A 15,042-nucleotide genomic window follows, 5' to 3' on the forward strand; every position below is an offset into this window, starting at 1 on the left:
ATATTGATGTGAAGGTTTTAAACCCAAGCTTAGTGGTGGTTCTGAGGGCTGCAGATAGGAGCAGGGCTACTTTCACCCTGCTCTCTGTCATTTGGATACCTCGAGTCAAGAGAAAGCAGCAATGCTGCGGGTTAACCCCCGTAGGCAGCCAGACACGACACAGCTGCTCACTTGCTCCTTCCCTCCCAGTGGGATGGGGAAGAGAATCAGAAGGGCGAAAGTGAGAAAATTAATGGGTTGAGACAGACAGTTTAATAAAAGAAAAAAGACAAAAGGAAGAAAAACAAGTGATGCAAAAAGCAATTGCTGACCACCAGCTGACCAATGCCAGTCCCCGAGCAACCGCAACCCAGGCAAACCACCCCCTAGATTTACTGCTGAACACGGCGTTGTATGGTATGGGATATCCCTGCGGCCAGCCTGGGTCCGCTGTCCTGGCTGCGCTCCCTCCCAGCCTCTTGTCCACCCCTCAAGCATACTTGCTGGCGAGGGGGCAACGTGATAAACAGAAAGCCTTGACTCTGTGCAAGCACTGTTCAGCAATAGCTAAAACATCCCTGTGTTAACAACCTTGTTTGGGTCACAAATCCAAAACACAGCACCATACCGGCTGCTATGAAGAAAATTAACTCTATCCCAGCCAAAACCAGTACAAACAAGTTGCATTAGCTCCTACTCCCAAGCAGCTATTCTCAGAGTAAATTCCTGACAAAGCAACGTTTGTTTGAGCCGCAAGGATCTCAAACGGTACAGTCTGTCTCCCTGCATTCGGAAGTCCCATTCGAGTAAAGAGCAGGGTATCTTGCATTAATTGTTCCCATTTCAGCAGAAACTTCAATGATTCTCCCACTATCAAAACTGTATGTTATTATGTCATGACTAAAGGGGTAAAAGTCATTAACTCACGAGGTACTTCTGTATGACTTCCAGCCACTCTGAACTCAGCAAGGAACATAAATCAATGTAAGTTGTAGGCACGCAGCTCCTCAAAGGTGTTTTGTGCACTAATGACTTACATTTTTAACTCACGTTTTAGTTTTCCTTTTCTTACATACTCTAATAATTCCCTGAAGTTTGTCTTATGTTTATATGATCCTTTTTTTGCCTCTGAAAACTGTATGAGGTCTGATGTTCCAAATGACAATGGATTTGCACACACTTATCCCTTTTTTTACACTGGAAGGAAGAAAATAACAAAGCAATTTAAGTGTACAACTTTCTACAGGTTAAATTTATCCAGCTGGGCCAATTAAGAAAAGCTAAATCCCAATTAGTAACAGTTAAAAACCATGTTTTTCATTTCTGGAATAATAATTAGAGAAGAATTAAAATTTCTAGATGAGAAAGCTCTTCCTCTATGTCTAATGAAACACATTAGAAGAAATTGTGACCTTTTAAACAGCTAGAAATGAGAAGATGGCATTAATACTTCCACAGAAGCTACCAAAAAAACCCCAAAACAAACAAACAAAAAATAAAGAACAGCTACTTTAATGTGCTACTTCAGAGAATATTTCCATGCTGAATACTTAGCTGAAAACAACTTCTTGTGCCAGATCCAAGACCTTCTGAAGTTATTAATATTCTGCCATCAGCTTCAAAGGGAACAAGATTTGCCTTGCAAAATAATAGAGAGCTGCAACTATTTACAGGTGACTTAATTTATGACAGCTGTGGTTGCAACAGCTACAGAATTTAGAAATACAATTAACTGTATGAGTAAAGTGTTCTGGTATGCACCTAATTCAAACACTTTAAAAATAATTAACTCTCCAAATTTTAAATAATCAGGTTGTAACATTCTATACAAAAAATGTTCCTCTGAGGAGAATGGAGGTGGGACATCTTTAATATGTATCCAGCGTACACATTTAACTATTACACATACAAAAAGGCAATAAATTTTATAAAGAAATTTATTGTGCAAGAATGATTTTCATGCTCATTTACAATGAAATAATTAATTTTAACAAATAATCATGCCATTGCTTAATTTCAACACTAAGCAGACTATTTACATTCAAGTTTACACATTTGTTCAAGTTCCATGTATGGTATTGTCTGAATTAAGAATGCATCTTCAAATCAAAAGTTTGCATTTTTTACATTAAAATATCACCGCCTTTCAGACATTTACTGGAAATGACACATTCCCTTTCTTTGCAGTACCCTCATTTCCCAGCTACTGTACTGGGAAAAAACCAAAACCAAAACCAAAAACAACTTGCAGAAATCAGTATCACAAACACACATCAATCTCCAATTAGCCAGGCATTTCCAAATTGTTAAACAGAAAGGAGGCTGGAGTATACCTCTGGATAACTGACTTTTGGAGGACTGTTTATGTCACCCTTGCAAGAGATCATACCTGAAGAAAATGAGCCTCAGGACAATTCTTTCACAGAATCTTATATGAAAAAAGATCTGTGTTGTGAACATTGAAGTGAACATCTTCTAATAGCACCAAACACACTTCAGAACTTTTTGTTCTTTTTTTTTTTGTTTTTTTAACCATAGGGATGACTAGGAACACAGCATCATGGTCTGGCACCTTTTTAAAAACAAACAACAAACAAACCCTGAAACACCCACCCAAAACATATGCTGTATAGTAATAATTTTAAAAAAACAAATTGGCAGTTCACAAACAGTTGAAAAATATTTTTAGTGTGCAGAAATTCAAACTGTGACTTTTTGGTGCTACTGCTTCCTCTTCACACTCTATGATCTAAGATAAGTTCAGACTTCAGCCCACATTTTCTTAGCCTGCACACAAAAACCTCTTGCTCCTTTGGCAAAGGTTGCTAACACAGGCTTCTCAGTTATCTCTCATCCACCCTGACCCCTCTGTTTATTTTTTAAACTGAGCTGAGAATCAGCTAATACAATATGCAAACTCAGAAATGGTTCCGAATTACAACTTATCAGGTCCTGTTGAACAGCTGAAAAATGCAACAGAATTTTTGTTTACTTTCACAGTTCCATATGATGCCTACTCTTTTAATCCATACTCTCATATCAGTGCTTCACCTACTGTCTAGGTTTCACAGGGGCCTGTAATTGTAACAAAAGAATCAGAGCATACCTGCCAATACGCTGCCGTCACTGTTACATAAAGGACAAAGTATAGTGATTGTCTTGGATTTTGGCTACTGATGTTATGGGGAGATACTGATTTCGAAGATGCAAACCTAAACATTCCCACATTTTAAATAATCTTTATATTTGGCAGAGACTACTTCACTTTTTCTGTCTTCATGTTGTGACATCTCCTCCAGAACTCGTGGGCTGAGAAACAACTGTAGAAGGTTGTACTGGTAATATTTCTAACTCAGATTCACGTACAAAGATGACTGCATCGCCACTGACATTTATTAAACACTGAGCCTGAAAAAAAGACAATATGCAGTTACCAAACATGAAATAGTAACATACTTTATGTTTACTTATATCTGCTAGATATAACTACACAGATAACAGAAAAGTCAACAGAGATCAGGAAAAGGACAAATTATTAGAATTTATTAGCGAGGCAATCTCTGCCATATTTTCTTTTATAGCCACTCACTTCCGTGCTATCAAACATGTAGACAGATTCTCGTAAGACGACCCCAGATGAAATATCTGGGTAGCTGTACTTGCTTTCACTACTGTTTTGAACATATTTCATGTACCAAAACCACCATGTTCTATTGTCGTCTTTACTAATAAAATTTTGTCCCTTTATGTCCGAAATGGAGCATTTTACATCAGCAACTCCAGATATTTTTACGTGGAGTTAGGATGAAAACCCTAACATTGCCACATCAGAAAAGCCAAGTAAGTTCAGCACTACTGTTCAACTGTTTCCTACAATTTACTTCATTCTAGTAAACTTAGTATTTTTACCCATTTGGGTATTTATGAGGCATATTCATAATTTTGTGTTAACTCAGGTGTTCAAGAACGCTCTTGGCTTCTTTAAACAAACATGATGAGAGATCCAGAAGTGTTATGCAGACATGGCTCTACAGGGTTGCTGTTTTTCAAATATATAAAATGTGTATTTGTGTCATACTAATCACAATAGCACTGTTATTTCCTATCATAATTTACCTGATTTTTGTTTGGATTCTCCATGAAAACACACTGCTTCATTATGTATGAGACAACTGCATTCCCCCCTAAAGCTGCAACGTGAGCTCTCACCATTGCAAACACTTCAGCAATAAAAGCATGGAGAAAACCACTGACACCACCCTCCTAAAATGGGGAAAAAAAAAAAACAACCAAAAACATTTTATGTTAGGTATAGCTACAAGATGCTGAATACTTTTCTTACATTTGTATCAGCTGAATATTTCAGTGAATCCTAAATGGTATATTGTATAGAACTTAAAAGCTATTCACTGTTTAATGGGTCACAGTTAAAAAACAGACCAATGGAACTTACTGTTTGAGGAACAGAATCACAAGGAGGTTATTCATTTGTGACTGCTATTCTTTGCAGTCAGTATATTATATATACTCATACTTTTCAGACATTCCTACACCTCTGCAGGAACATTTTATTTTCCAATGACAGTTGAATAATGACTTTTTTCTTTCATCAGGAAGGATACTGCCCTTTGTTTTTGATAACTGGGAAGCAGATAAAGAATTAGATTGGACATTAGGAAAAATTTCTTCACCAAAAGGGTTGTCAAGCATTGGAACAGGCTGCCCAGGGAAGTGGTTGAGTCACCATCCCTGGAGGTATTTAAAAGACGTGTAGATGTGGTGCTGAGGGACATGGTTTAGTGGTGGACTTGGCAGTGCTAGGTTAACGGTTGGACTCAACGATCTTAAAAGTCTTTTCCAACCTAAACGATTCTATGATTCCATAATTTCTACTGAGGATTAAAAGAGATTTAGACTTCTTGGAAATTACTGGTAAGGAGTGGCCGTTACCTTTGGTCACTGCAACTTCATGTATGCTAATGACTGTCATTAGTTCTCAACATTCACTAAAGAAATGATCCCTCAAAATACAAAGTAAGCAAGGGACAAAGCAGAGACTTGACAAGCAAGCTATTCAAGCTTTTTTTTTTTTTTCCTCTTGAAGCCCAAAAGAACTTCTAGCCATCCCGTTTCATTAAGTTTTTTGACTTGATGGTGCTTGTGGGGGATTTTTACTTCTTTGGTGCCAAGTTGAATAATTTAAATTGCTGTGAAAGGAGGAGAAGGAAAACAATGAAGTATGTTTTTTTTCTAGCTAATCCTTATGAAAGAATGTGAGCAACTACATTGTGGGGAAAAACCCAAATACGCAAAAACCAGGCAACCAAAAAAATAAAAATCCACAGAAAAAAATGAGGAAAGAAACTGATGAAACAGAGCTCACTATTGGTTCAAAATATCTATAAAATTTCAAAATGCAACTGAAAGGCAAGACCACTAGACTTCCCACGTGTGTGTGTGTGCCACTGGAGAAAATGAAAGAGGCAGGTAGAAGAAGCGGCTAGCTAAGCTGAACTTCAACAAATACTATCTGCCCTCATATTTACTGGAAGAAGTATAATCTACCCTGAACAGACTCATAAACACATAAGAAAACATATCGTGGATGAAAATTAACAAACCAAAGAGCAAGTATAATTTCACCAATCCAAGCATAAAGCATGAATGAAGTCAACTGCAGCCAGAAAACAAAACTTCAATACAAGTTTGTCATTCCTCATGAAACTTTGATTTTGTCCAAGTGTTTTAACAGTTACAGCAACTGATGGGGGGAAAAAAAAAATCTGTAATATTATAAACCTAATACAAAATTTGATGACAACAGGTAACAAAAGATAAATATCCACCTGTAAACAGCAAAACCTAAGAGCAATGGATAAATCAGACTTAAAATTATCATTAACTTTTGAAGCACAGTGTCTGGTATATACTTCAGCTTATGAAAGCGTTCATAGGGCCTCAGTATTCTGTAAACTACCATAAGCAAAATATAAAGCAATACAAACACAAATGCTGCTAATTATTTTTCTGTAGAATCTGAAACACATTGCTCGAGTTGGATATAATGATCACTCTGTTTTGACTCTGTTACAGCCTCAGGGCAATACTGTGCAACTAGTATTAAAACTGGCTTGTGATTCAGCCTATGCAGCTGAAACAGATTTAAATTAGCTGCCCTGGGTGCTGGAAATAGTACACTGACAGTATCACAGAAACTGTACAACTGTCCCAGCTTCATGGAGGAGTTGAATTAAGTACCTGAGCAACCTACCTCTCCTGAGGTCTGCTATCATAGTTACCAAAGCTTGCTTATCAGCTATTTAATTTGTATCTACAGAGGCTGCAGTTAGTACAGAAATGTCACATAACCATTTCCCTGGTCATACCATATACATCCTTTTGAAAATGCTGTCCTTTTCACAGAGATTTCTCAAGTTAAAAGGGGCCATAACTTGCAAGATCCAAATAAGATGTTTTTCTGATCAAAGTTTCTCTAAAGAGCTCGCAACTCATTTTTGTGAAGGCTGATCATTTTTATTAACATCTGCTCTGTAATTTTATCAATGCGTAATTAGCAAGAAACAGCATACTCTTCAGCACTGACAAACCAGGCAAGAGGTACATTCTATTTCTGTGGCCGGAAATCATAGCAGAAAGATGCAGCTACTTCCGAAAAGGACATGAAAATGGTAAGGAACGTCTTGCATTTTGGCATACGCAGAGGACTATCTGTTGTCCAGATCCAGACTGGAGATCATTGTTTGAGTATCACTAGCTACACTCTCTAAGCTGGTTGTGTAGTTATATACTCTATGGTATGCTTTTGAGACGTTCATCCCACAGAGCTATGTTACTGAGAACGCACAGAATGTAATATTAAAAATCAGCATAATAGTTATATATGATATGGGAAACCTTGTATTAACCAAAGAATTCTAAAATCCAAATACACTGTGAAAGTCCATTATTGAACAAGCTCAATGAGAGAATGGATTTTTTTTTTTTTTTTTTTAAGCATTGAAATTAATCTCAGTTTTGGATTCAAATGATCCCAACTACTACTGTTGGTCAAAGACCCATTTTTTCCATACAGTTCTGTTTAAGAACTCATTGGTTTAGTATTATATTCAAATTCAACAGCAATGGCAATGGTTAACTAACCCCTTCCTAACACTGCCAAACACAAAGCAGCTCTATATGCTCTATGACAAGAGCAGTGCAATGCAACTTACTCCCCATTCAGCACCTACCCTCAAGTGACAAAAACTTTATTCCCTTGCTGTGCCATACCTCAACTCAAACCTCGTCAGATATTTACCTTTGATTATCATAATTGACAAAAAGTGCTAATCCCTGATATACAGCTCACCTCACGCAAAGAAGTGGTTTCTCGTATAAAAAACATGTTGATTATCCCAAGATATTTGGTTATTTTTGCCCCAGGTAGAAAAGAAAGAGGTGTCATCTTAACAACTGAGACGGTAGAATTGGTGCATGATGGAACAGAACGGTGCCGTAAGTATCCCTCAGCCAATGGACTTGCTTTATCAAGTGAAGCAGCTAAAAAGATGGGAAAAAAGAAGAGAAAGTAACTATCAAGTAAGACTGATTACTGTTTCTCAAAACACAAAAACTCTTCTTTATGGTTTCCAAATAGCTTGGTGACAACATTCAGCTGCCTGTGATGCTCAGCCATATCATGTGAGAAAGGAAATTATCATGCAATGCATGCAAAAGGAGACAAAAAGCTGAAATGGAATTTATTTGGAAGAGTGGCATTCCTGCAAAGGAAAACATTGAGGCGAATAGCTGCACATACAACAATCAGTTATAAAGTGAAGGTAAAGAAAAAAGTGCCAACATTTTGAAATACGTATTCTGCTGGAGGAACAAATTATAGGAAGTGTGAAAGTTGTTGTGTTTCCCCAGTGCAGCATTTTCCATTAAAACAGATATTAATCTCTGCTAATTTAAGCAAGATAGTCAGACCTGTGGCCAAAGAACTACTGAAAAATAACTCACCACTTCCTAATTTAGTGACCATTGCCTTGACTGTCACCTTGGTGATTGCTTCCTGTTTCTCACCAAAAATTTTCCAAGATCATACATACACCTACATCCATGCAGTGTATGTTATATAATTAGTAGGCGTACACATTTATTGATAACTAATTTTTACTAAGTGAACAGAAATACTATATTTTGCTTTTTATGATACTGGTTCATAAACCCTGTATTAGCTTACAAAGACATTAACAATGTCGGCAGTTTTCACACTCAGGTATTCACTCTACATGTGATCTGCAATACTATTGCTGGGCAGGAAACTCCACTATTCACCACTGGGAAATCAGAGATATGTCTCAGATTATCATAACGTGGTAGAAACAGCCGCCTACTTGTCTTAATTGATCCGCGCCTTATGGTCTGAGCTTTCAGTTTAATGAGCTCTATCCAGCTGTTGCATCTGTCTGCAAAGGAACTGTAATCAATTGACGTTGCTGAAAACACAGACAGAAAAACAAAAGAAAAAACAAAGAAAAAAAATATGGATGATGTCTCTTGCTCAATGCTCCTTTTGAGGAAGCAATTATCTGTGTCTGAGAGAGAACAAACATCCCTTTCCAGGTCTGTTTAAAGGAAAAGTTACAGTATAGGTTTGGACTTGTCCAAACCAGTGTACCCATTTCTGGTGATGTCCCAGCTGTGAACCAACTGCCTGATTGGGACTTCATCACTGAAAAAACATGCAAATACAGTCATTAACGACTTATGCTAGATTATTTTGTTTTTTTTAAATCTCATTTTAGGTATTAAGTTCTGGCTTCTTTAAGTTTATTTAAGCCTTGTTTAATTTTAATTTTCATTGCTATTCTTTTCCTCACGAAGAGCTGCTGATCATGATTTAAACTTCCTAACTATCTTTATCAAGATCTAACCTACGGACTGAAAAAAAGCTTTGGTGATGAGGATAAGAGTCACAAGCTGAAACAACACCTCGGTTTTAAACACAAATGGATCTTCCTTACAAAACGCTGTCCTCCTCCTCCCAACATCCCCCCTCCAATACACCCCCCACCCCCATCATTACAATGAGAAGTAGAGTTGTTTCTGCTATGACTTTTGGTATTAGTTGCAGGGGTGTTTGCGTATCTTAAAAAAAAAAAAAAAAAAAAGTTTTGCAAACACCGTTTCTTCATTATCCTGAAGAAACGGAAGGAACACATGCTAACTTCAAATTAAGACAAGCAAAAAAGCTCTCTCTCAGGGAACTAATTTTCTGTCAGATAAAGTGATATCAATATATCTGACAGAGAGACACTGTTATTATTAACAAATCTGACTTTTGCAATTAAAAACCACATCAAAATATTATGGTATCATTACGCCACACCAGAGCATGCATTCTCAGTTAACTAGTAAACACTTCCTGGATTAAGACACATCCAAAAAGAGTATACCAATATCCCAAGAATGCTCATTCTGTTCTGGCATATGGCTAAATTAAGTAAACTCACCTCTCTGAGCAGCAGGAATACCTGTGTAGGAACTTGCACCCTCCAGGACTTCTAATAAGACAAAATTAATTCCATTCAGATAATATATGAGCAGAGTCATGTAGTGTACAGAACAGCTTTCTTCTTAGAAAAAAAATTTTTAGAGTAAAATATGAGGAAAAAATCTTCTATATATAGTACACTATGTACTTTGATAGCATATAAGAAATTGGTATAAGTAATAAACTTTACTAAATCTGTCTTGCAAATTATAATATGATCATTTACTAAAGGTCATTACTGTATAAGGTTGTATACAAATATTTTAAAAATAACAATCTTACAGAAAAGTATGTAAAAAAGGTATCAATATATTAAATAAGCTGCTAAGTAAATGTAACTACAATGAAACTTCAAGCATACTTGTGAAGAAATGACAGATGAAACAATTATCTAGTTGAAAGCCTTTAAAGTGATGTACAGTACAATATGGAATGTGAAGAACATCAGGAGAAGTGATATACGTGAACAGGCTACCCTCTACTGGTCAGTGCCCATTATACAAGTAGCACAGTCTAGTAACAAAGCCACCAGTCAGAAATTTCTGGATAGCTCCTCTTTTTGAAAATGAAAGGTTAACAGTATCATAATGTGACCAATTAAAAGTTAAGCACACACAAATGCATAAAAACAAAAATAAAAAAAATACAAAGCAATAAGAATATTATTGCTGAAATTAAACTGACCTCTGAAAATACAAGTAAATGTGGCAAGCACTCTCCTTTACACAACTTATGTAATGGGCAAAAAAGGGAGCTCTCTAACATTTTAGTAAAAGAACATTTACAGTAATTCACAGATACTAAATTTCCTATCACTAGCCATTTTGGTGGGTAGATAATCCAACAATGGAGAAGGAAGTAAAGACAGCTGATTTCAATGAATGACAACCTAATTTTTAATACAGTCATAGAAGAATTGTGACAACCATTCTTGAAATGCAGCTCTACCTCAGGTAAAATAAAGCAGCTGTTTAACAGCTAAAACATGCTGCACTGTACAAACTGTTTACTATGCAAGTTTAGGCTCCTTTCACTTAAAAAAAAAAAAAAAGCATGCAATTTTGCTCAGCTGAACAACCAGCATTTGCTAGATAAAGTATTTCCCACCATGAAAACTACGAGATTAATTATTTGAGGCTGACAATACACGGAGTTATTTTATATGGGCCATTTACAGAAGCAAAGCAATATGAGGCAAGCCTAATTATTAAGGAATTTATAATTCTTTAAGTCAAATGACACCCAACACCCAGTGGTTTGCAGCATTTTCAATACTCTAAATGCAAAGACAGAAACTACAGGAAATCTACAAAAGAATATATACAGAATGATTAGCCAACCCATCTTATGTGACTCTCAAAAAATTTGACTTTAGGAGTGAACTTACCCATTAATGCTTAGGTAGCAAAGAATATTAAAAGCATGTGAAAGTACAGATATTTTAAAGCTACTGCAACAATGAAAGAGCAGAACTCAAAATCAGTAAAAAACAATAGTTCAGCATTCTTCGATTTAACTGACCTTTAGCTGGTGAGAATGGTTGAGAAGCAAGGGGATCAGAGCAAAGTTCCAATGGAAATTGTAGCTGTTCTTCATTATCTGTAGATGCTTCAACAAAGAAAACATGCCCATTTGATAATTAACCCCCAAAATAAGATTTGCCAGTAATAATAAGCACTACAGATTCAATTTAGTCAGGTCTGACTGGAACAGATTTTTTCAGCATACACATATAGTGATGCAGTTCTGTATGAACAGTTAGGTGTCTGACAATAAATTCAGCTGCAAAATTGAAAAGAATCTGTCTTCCATGGAACAGGATTTGATTTAGTATTTTCAGGAAAAAATATTAAGTCAATTCATGCATTTTAGATTTGAATCTGCAGTTGGATCTGAGTTAGCTATACATTACAGTACAAAGTAACATTTGATTTATTTCACATAAAATAAAACAATTTACTGTTACTGTTGAAGAAGTAAGGTATAACTAATATTTTAGAAACATATGGCTCTGTTCTACTACCTAATTCCATTCTTCAGAATGGAGTATCTTCAAAGTTGTCTAAACTCCCATATCCAGATTGCACGCATACATACATTTCTAGCATAAGACGGTGCTTCATTAGCAAGATGACATACGCAGATTGCAGTAGTCTCTTCTATTCCCTCCATAATGCTATATGCTTCACTGATGTCCAAAAATATTACTGACCTACTTAAGGGTTTTGGGAGTTTTTTTGAAGTATTATGAATAATTTATTTTCTGCCTTCTTGAAGTAAGGAAAAAATTTGCTACTTATAGAAACAAGTATTCTCTAATGACTTACACCACATGTTTCAAAATACAATGGAAATGTAATCATCTGTTACACTAATTCTTTAGAGAAAAATATTCAAAGAAAGATGGTACATGGAATAAGGAAATACCAAACATTTTTTTCATGTTACTTTAAGTTTGTTAATTGCCTAAAGCAAACACCTAATACTTGATAAGTAAGTCATCTTGCTGGAGGTCACATATATGAACTCTAAAAAACTCTATGTTATGAATTTACGACTTTATAGAACCTCCCTGTAAAAAGTGTATATGTAACTGAAATTAAAATGTAGACTCATTAGGTACTGGGGGAAAAAAGAAGGAAAGAAAAATATTATCTCTTATCTTTACATGCCTCACAACATTTACCTCTTTGCTGTGATTTTTCTGCAGGGGCTTTGTTGGCTTGTAATGCTTGGTTTTTGTCAAACGTAATTGCAACAGCTGTGACTGCAATCTGCAAATCAGAAATATATGGCATATTAGGTAACTTAATCTCTCATGCAACCTGCAAAAAGAAGTTTGCAAACACAGCTTTTTCCATAGAAAAATAATGGGGGGGGGGGGAGAAATCATCTAAGTAGGCATATTAAAAACCCTTCACAGCAGAGCATAAAAGGTAACACTAAGGTCCATCGTTAGAACATACAACTGACAGTGTTTGTCCCACGTTTATGATTTTATTCATCAGTTCTTTCCTTCTTTCTTGGTGAACTGACATAAAAAAGAATCATAAAAACTCATTATCATTGTATTTATAAGAGACAGAAAGAGATGTTTAATTTAACACAAGAATGATGCTATATTTCTAAAGAAAACATTTTCTTTAAAAATAATGAAGTCTATCGCATCATCTTGAAATGGCAAGAAAAAAATTAGACAATTATAATGACAGCATACTTAGAAAACTAGTGTGCCATATTCTTGTAGTGTGTGTGGTAACACCTTTTAATGGATATCTAGTCAGGGCTTTTCGTTTCCTATCTAACTAAAAAGATACACACTATTAAGATGCACTGTGCTCATGCAATGCCACGTAGTCCCATGATTCTCAAAACTGGTGAACTCAATAGGTCATCCTTTTTCTTCACTGAACATTATGGCCTTAAGTTTTACTTCAGAATTCACCAGACATACTAGTAAATCAAATCCTAGCCTAGTTTACTCTGAGCAGCAAATGTTAATTAAAGGGCAAAACTGGCATGCCTACATGCTGAAAGTCAAAAGAAGCAGTTTACTTACCTGAACTAATTCATCCTCTGGTAGAGCAACTGTAAAATTTACATGACAAAGGCAGCAGGGAACCATAGATCGTAGTTTAAAATACAAGCTCTGTTGAAGACAAGACATTATTTGTGTTACTCTAAAAAAATGTATGGTTTATTTCAGAGAAATTAAAGATCAAAACTCTTTTCATAGTAGAAATCATATAATCATATTAATTTTTTCTTGAAGAAGAATTACAAGTGTGAAAAGTCAGGATAGAATGCAATCTACTGTGTAGCAGTCTTTATATTTCTGTTTCTAGAGTACACTACCAGTCAAAGGACTCATTCAGATTCGAAAAGCTTTGGAAATCCTTAATATACTAAGAAGGCTGAATCTATCTTTAGAGCAGCTTACAAACTAATTACAGACACTTTGTAGTCTAATTCTGAAAAGTAATTATGAAGACAATGTTATTTTCAGTATAGCCTGATTTTACTTTGCTTCCATTTGAACAATTAAAAAAATGTTTGAAATAAGATTCTTACCTTCAACAGATTCTCACAGAGATCATTAAAGTTCTTATTAAGTGTTTGATTTGTTAGGTTAATGTTGCTTAATCTGGATACTCTTACCGCTGTGAACATCTGAATTAGAAACAAACACACTTATTTTTTTTCCAATATATGCCTGTATATTAAAAAAAACCCCAAATTCATAAAGGCAAACAATGCATAACATGGTATGGGGGGGGAAGGGAGAGAGAGAAGGAGAGGGAGAGGGATGGAAAGAAAAGGAAAAAACTGTAGCAACAATAAGTCAAGTGAAGTGCTTATTGCTCATGAAATTTTACAAACAAAAGGCAAATTTTCTGTGAACTAATGTATATGAATATATGAAACAAGTGATTAAGCAAGATACAAAATACTCTATGTTCTTTTTACTTGCTTCATAAAGGAGTCATTCTACCTGCTACATATTTTGTTAACTGCTGTTGAAAATTATATGTTAATTGTGTACAATAATGTAGACAATAATGGAATGTCATGTACAGATACACAGGCAATCCCATCAACCTGAGAGTATGCTGCTGGTGCAGTCATAATTATTTTCAGGTTTGAGCTGTGCCTCTGCAAAGTACAGTCTTGCATTGTGCCAATTAGGTATAAAAGCTCACTTAGATAGATCTGGTTTAACTCACTCTGTATGAGACTGAATTGTGTTATACAAACATGACCAAAATGTTTAAACTTAATTATAAATGGAATTTTTCTCTACTCACCGGATTGGCTTTATCTAATTCTTATTTATCTTAACCTATTAATGTTATCGTATTCAGTATCTCACACTAAGTAACACAGTCAACAATTTGTTTCTTTTAAGAGGCTTCAAAATCTAGCCAAGCTCTTAAAAGTGCCCAAAACCTTAAAGTTCACATTTATTGTAATTATTTTCTAATTTTTGTATTTTTGTACCAGGTTCTCTGTTACATAACAGCATTGGGAAAAAAACCACAAAGAAACAGGTTCTCAAACCCTATCTTTCTTACCAAAATACTACTTTTATTTCTAACACAAGAGTATCCTTTTAGTTTATCTTTCAAAATCAGTGATCTCTAATATATATTTAAATTACTACAGCATATTTCGAAGCAATTTGGAAAATAGTTTTAATTTTCTTTGAATAACCTTACTTGAATTTCCGGTGTCCAGTTATTTATACCAGGCATAATTTCTGTGTTGCAACTGTAAAAACCTGTAAAGAAAGTGTTTGGGGAAATTATGTTGCACACTGAAATATAAAAATACTTTTAAAGAAATATATGTGACCTTACTTGATGTTTTGCAAGTATTTTCCTTCATGTGTTTTTGAATATTGAGTAATATACCAGAAATAAGACCAACAGTCAAAACACAAAGGTAGCATCTGAAGAATACAATATAACACACAAAAGAAACACATGCTTTCTGTTATTCACACT

At 35.3% G+C, this 15,042-nt stretch overlaps 1 protein-coding gene across 16 annotated transcripts in view; it reads right to left on the reverse strand.

Annotated features, from left to right (window-relative positions):
- Nucleotides 1–1,900: 1,900 nt before the first annotated feature.
- Nucleotides 1,901–15,042, reverse strand: part of C2CD5 (C2 calcium dependent domain containing 5) — a 69,902-nt gene continuing 56,760 nt past the window's right edge. For 5 of the 16 annotated variants that reach the window (XM_050910367.1, XM_050910214.1, XM_050910535.1 and 2 more), the window contains 10 exons: nucleotides 14,755–14,816; nucleotides 13,610–13,708; nucleotides 13,098–13,187; nucleotides 12,225–12,312; nucleotides 11,060–11,146; nucleotides 9,498–9,548; nucleotides 8,379–8,480; nucleotides 7,349–7,539; nucleotides 4,096–4,242; nucleotides 1,901–3,387 (listed from right to left, as the gene is read on the reverse strand). In XM_050910367.1, coding sequence (XP_050766324.1) covers nucleotides 3,256–3,387; nucleotides 4,096–4,242; nucleotides 7,349–7,539; nucleotides 8,379–8,480; nucleotides 9,498–9,548; nucleotides 11,060–11,146; nucleotides 12,225–12,312; nucleotides 13,098–13,187; nucleotides 13,610–13,708; nucleotides 14,755–14,816 — 1,049 coding nt within the window. In that variant the 3' untranslated portion in view covers nucleotides 1,901–3,255. Of the gene's footprint in view, nucleotides 3,388–4,095; nucleotides 4,243–7,348; nucleotides 7,540–8,378; nucleotides 8,481–8,662; nucleotides 8,717–9,497; nucleotides 9,549–11,059; nucleotides 11,147–12,224; nucleotides 12,313–13,097; nucleotides 13,188–13,609; nucleotides 13,709–14,754; nucleotides 14,817–15,042 lie in introns of all 16 variants that reach the window. The other 11 variants (XM_050911286.1, XM_050911067.1, XM_050911203.1 and 8 more) reach the window with 5 other exon arrangements.

Source organism: Gymnogyps californianus, chromosome 1, assembly GCF_018139145.2.
Source record: "Gymnogyps californianus isolate 813 chromosome 1, ASM1813914v2, whole genome shotgun sequence".
Taxonomy (NCBI): Eukaryota; Metazoa; Chordata; class Aves; order Accipitriformes; family Cathartidae; genus Gymnogyps; species Gymnogyps californianus.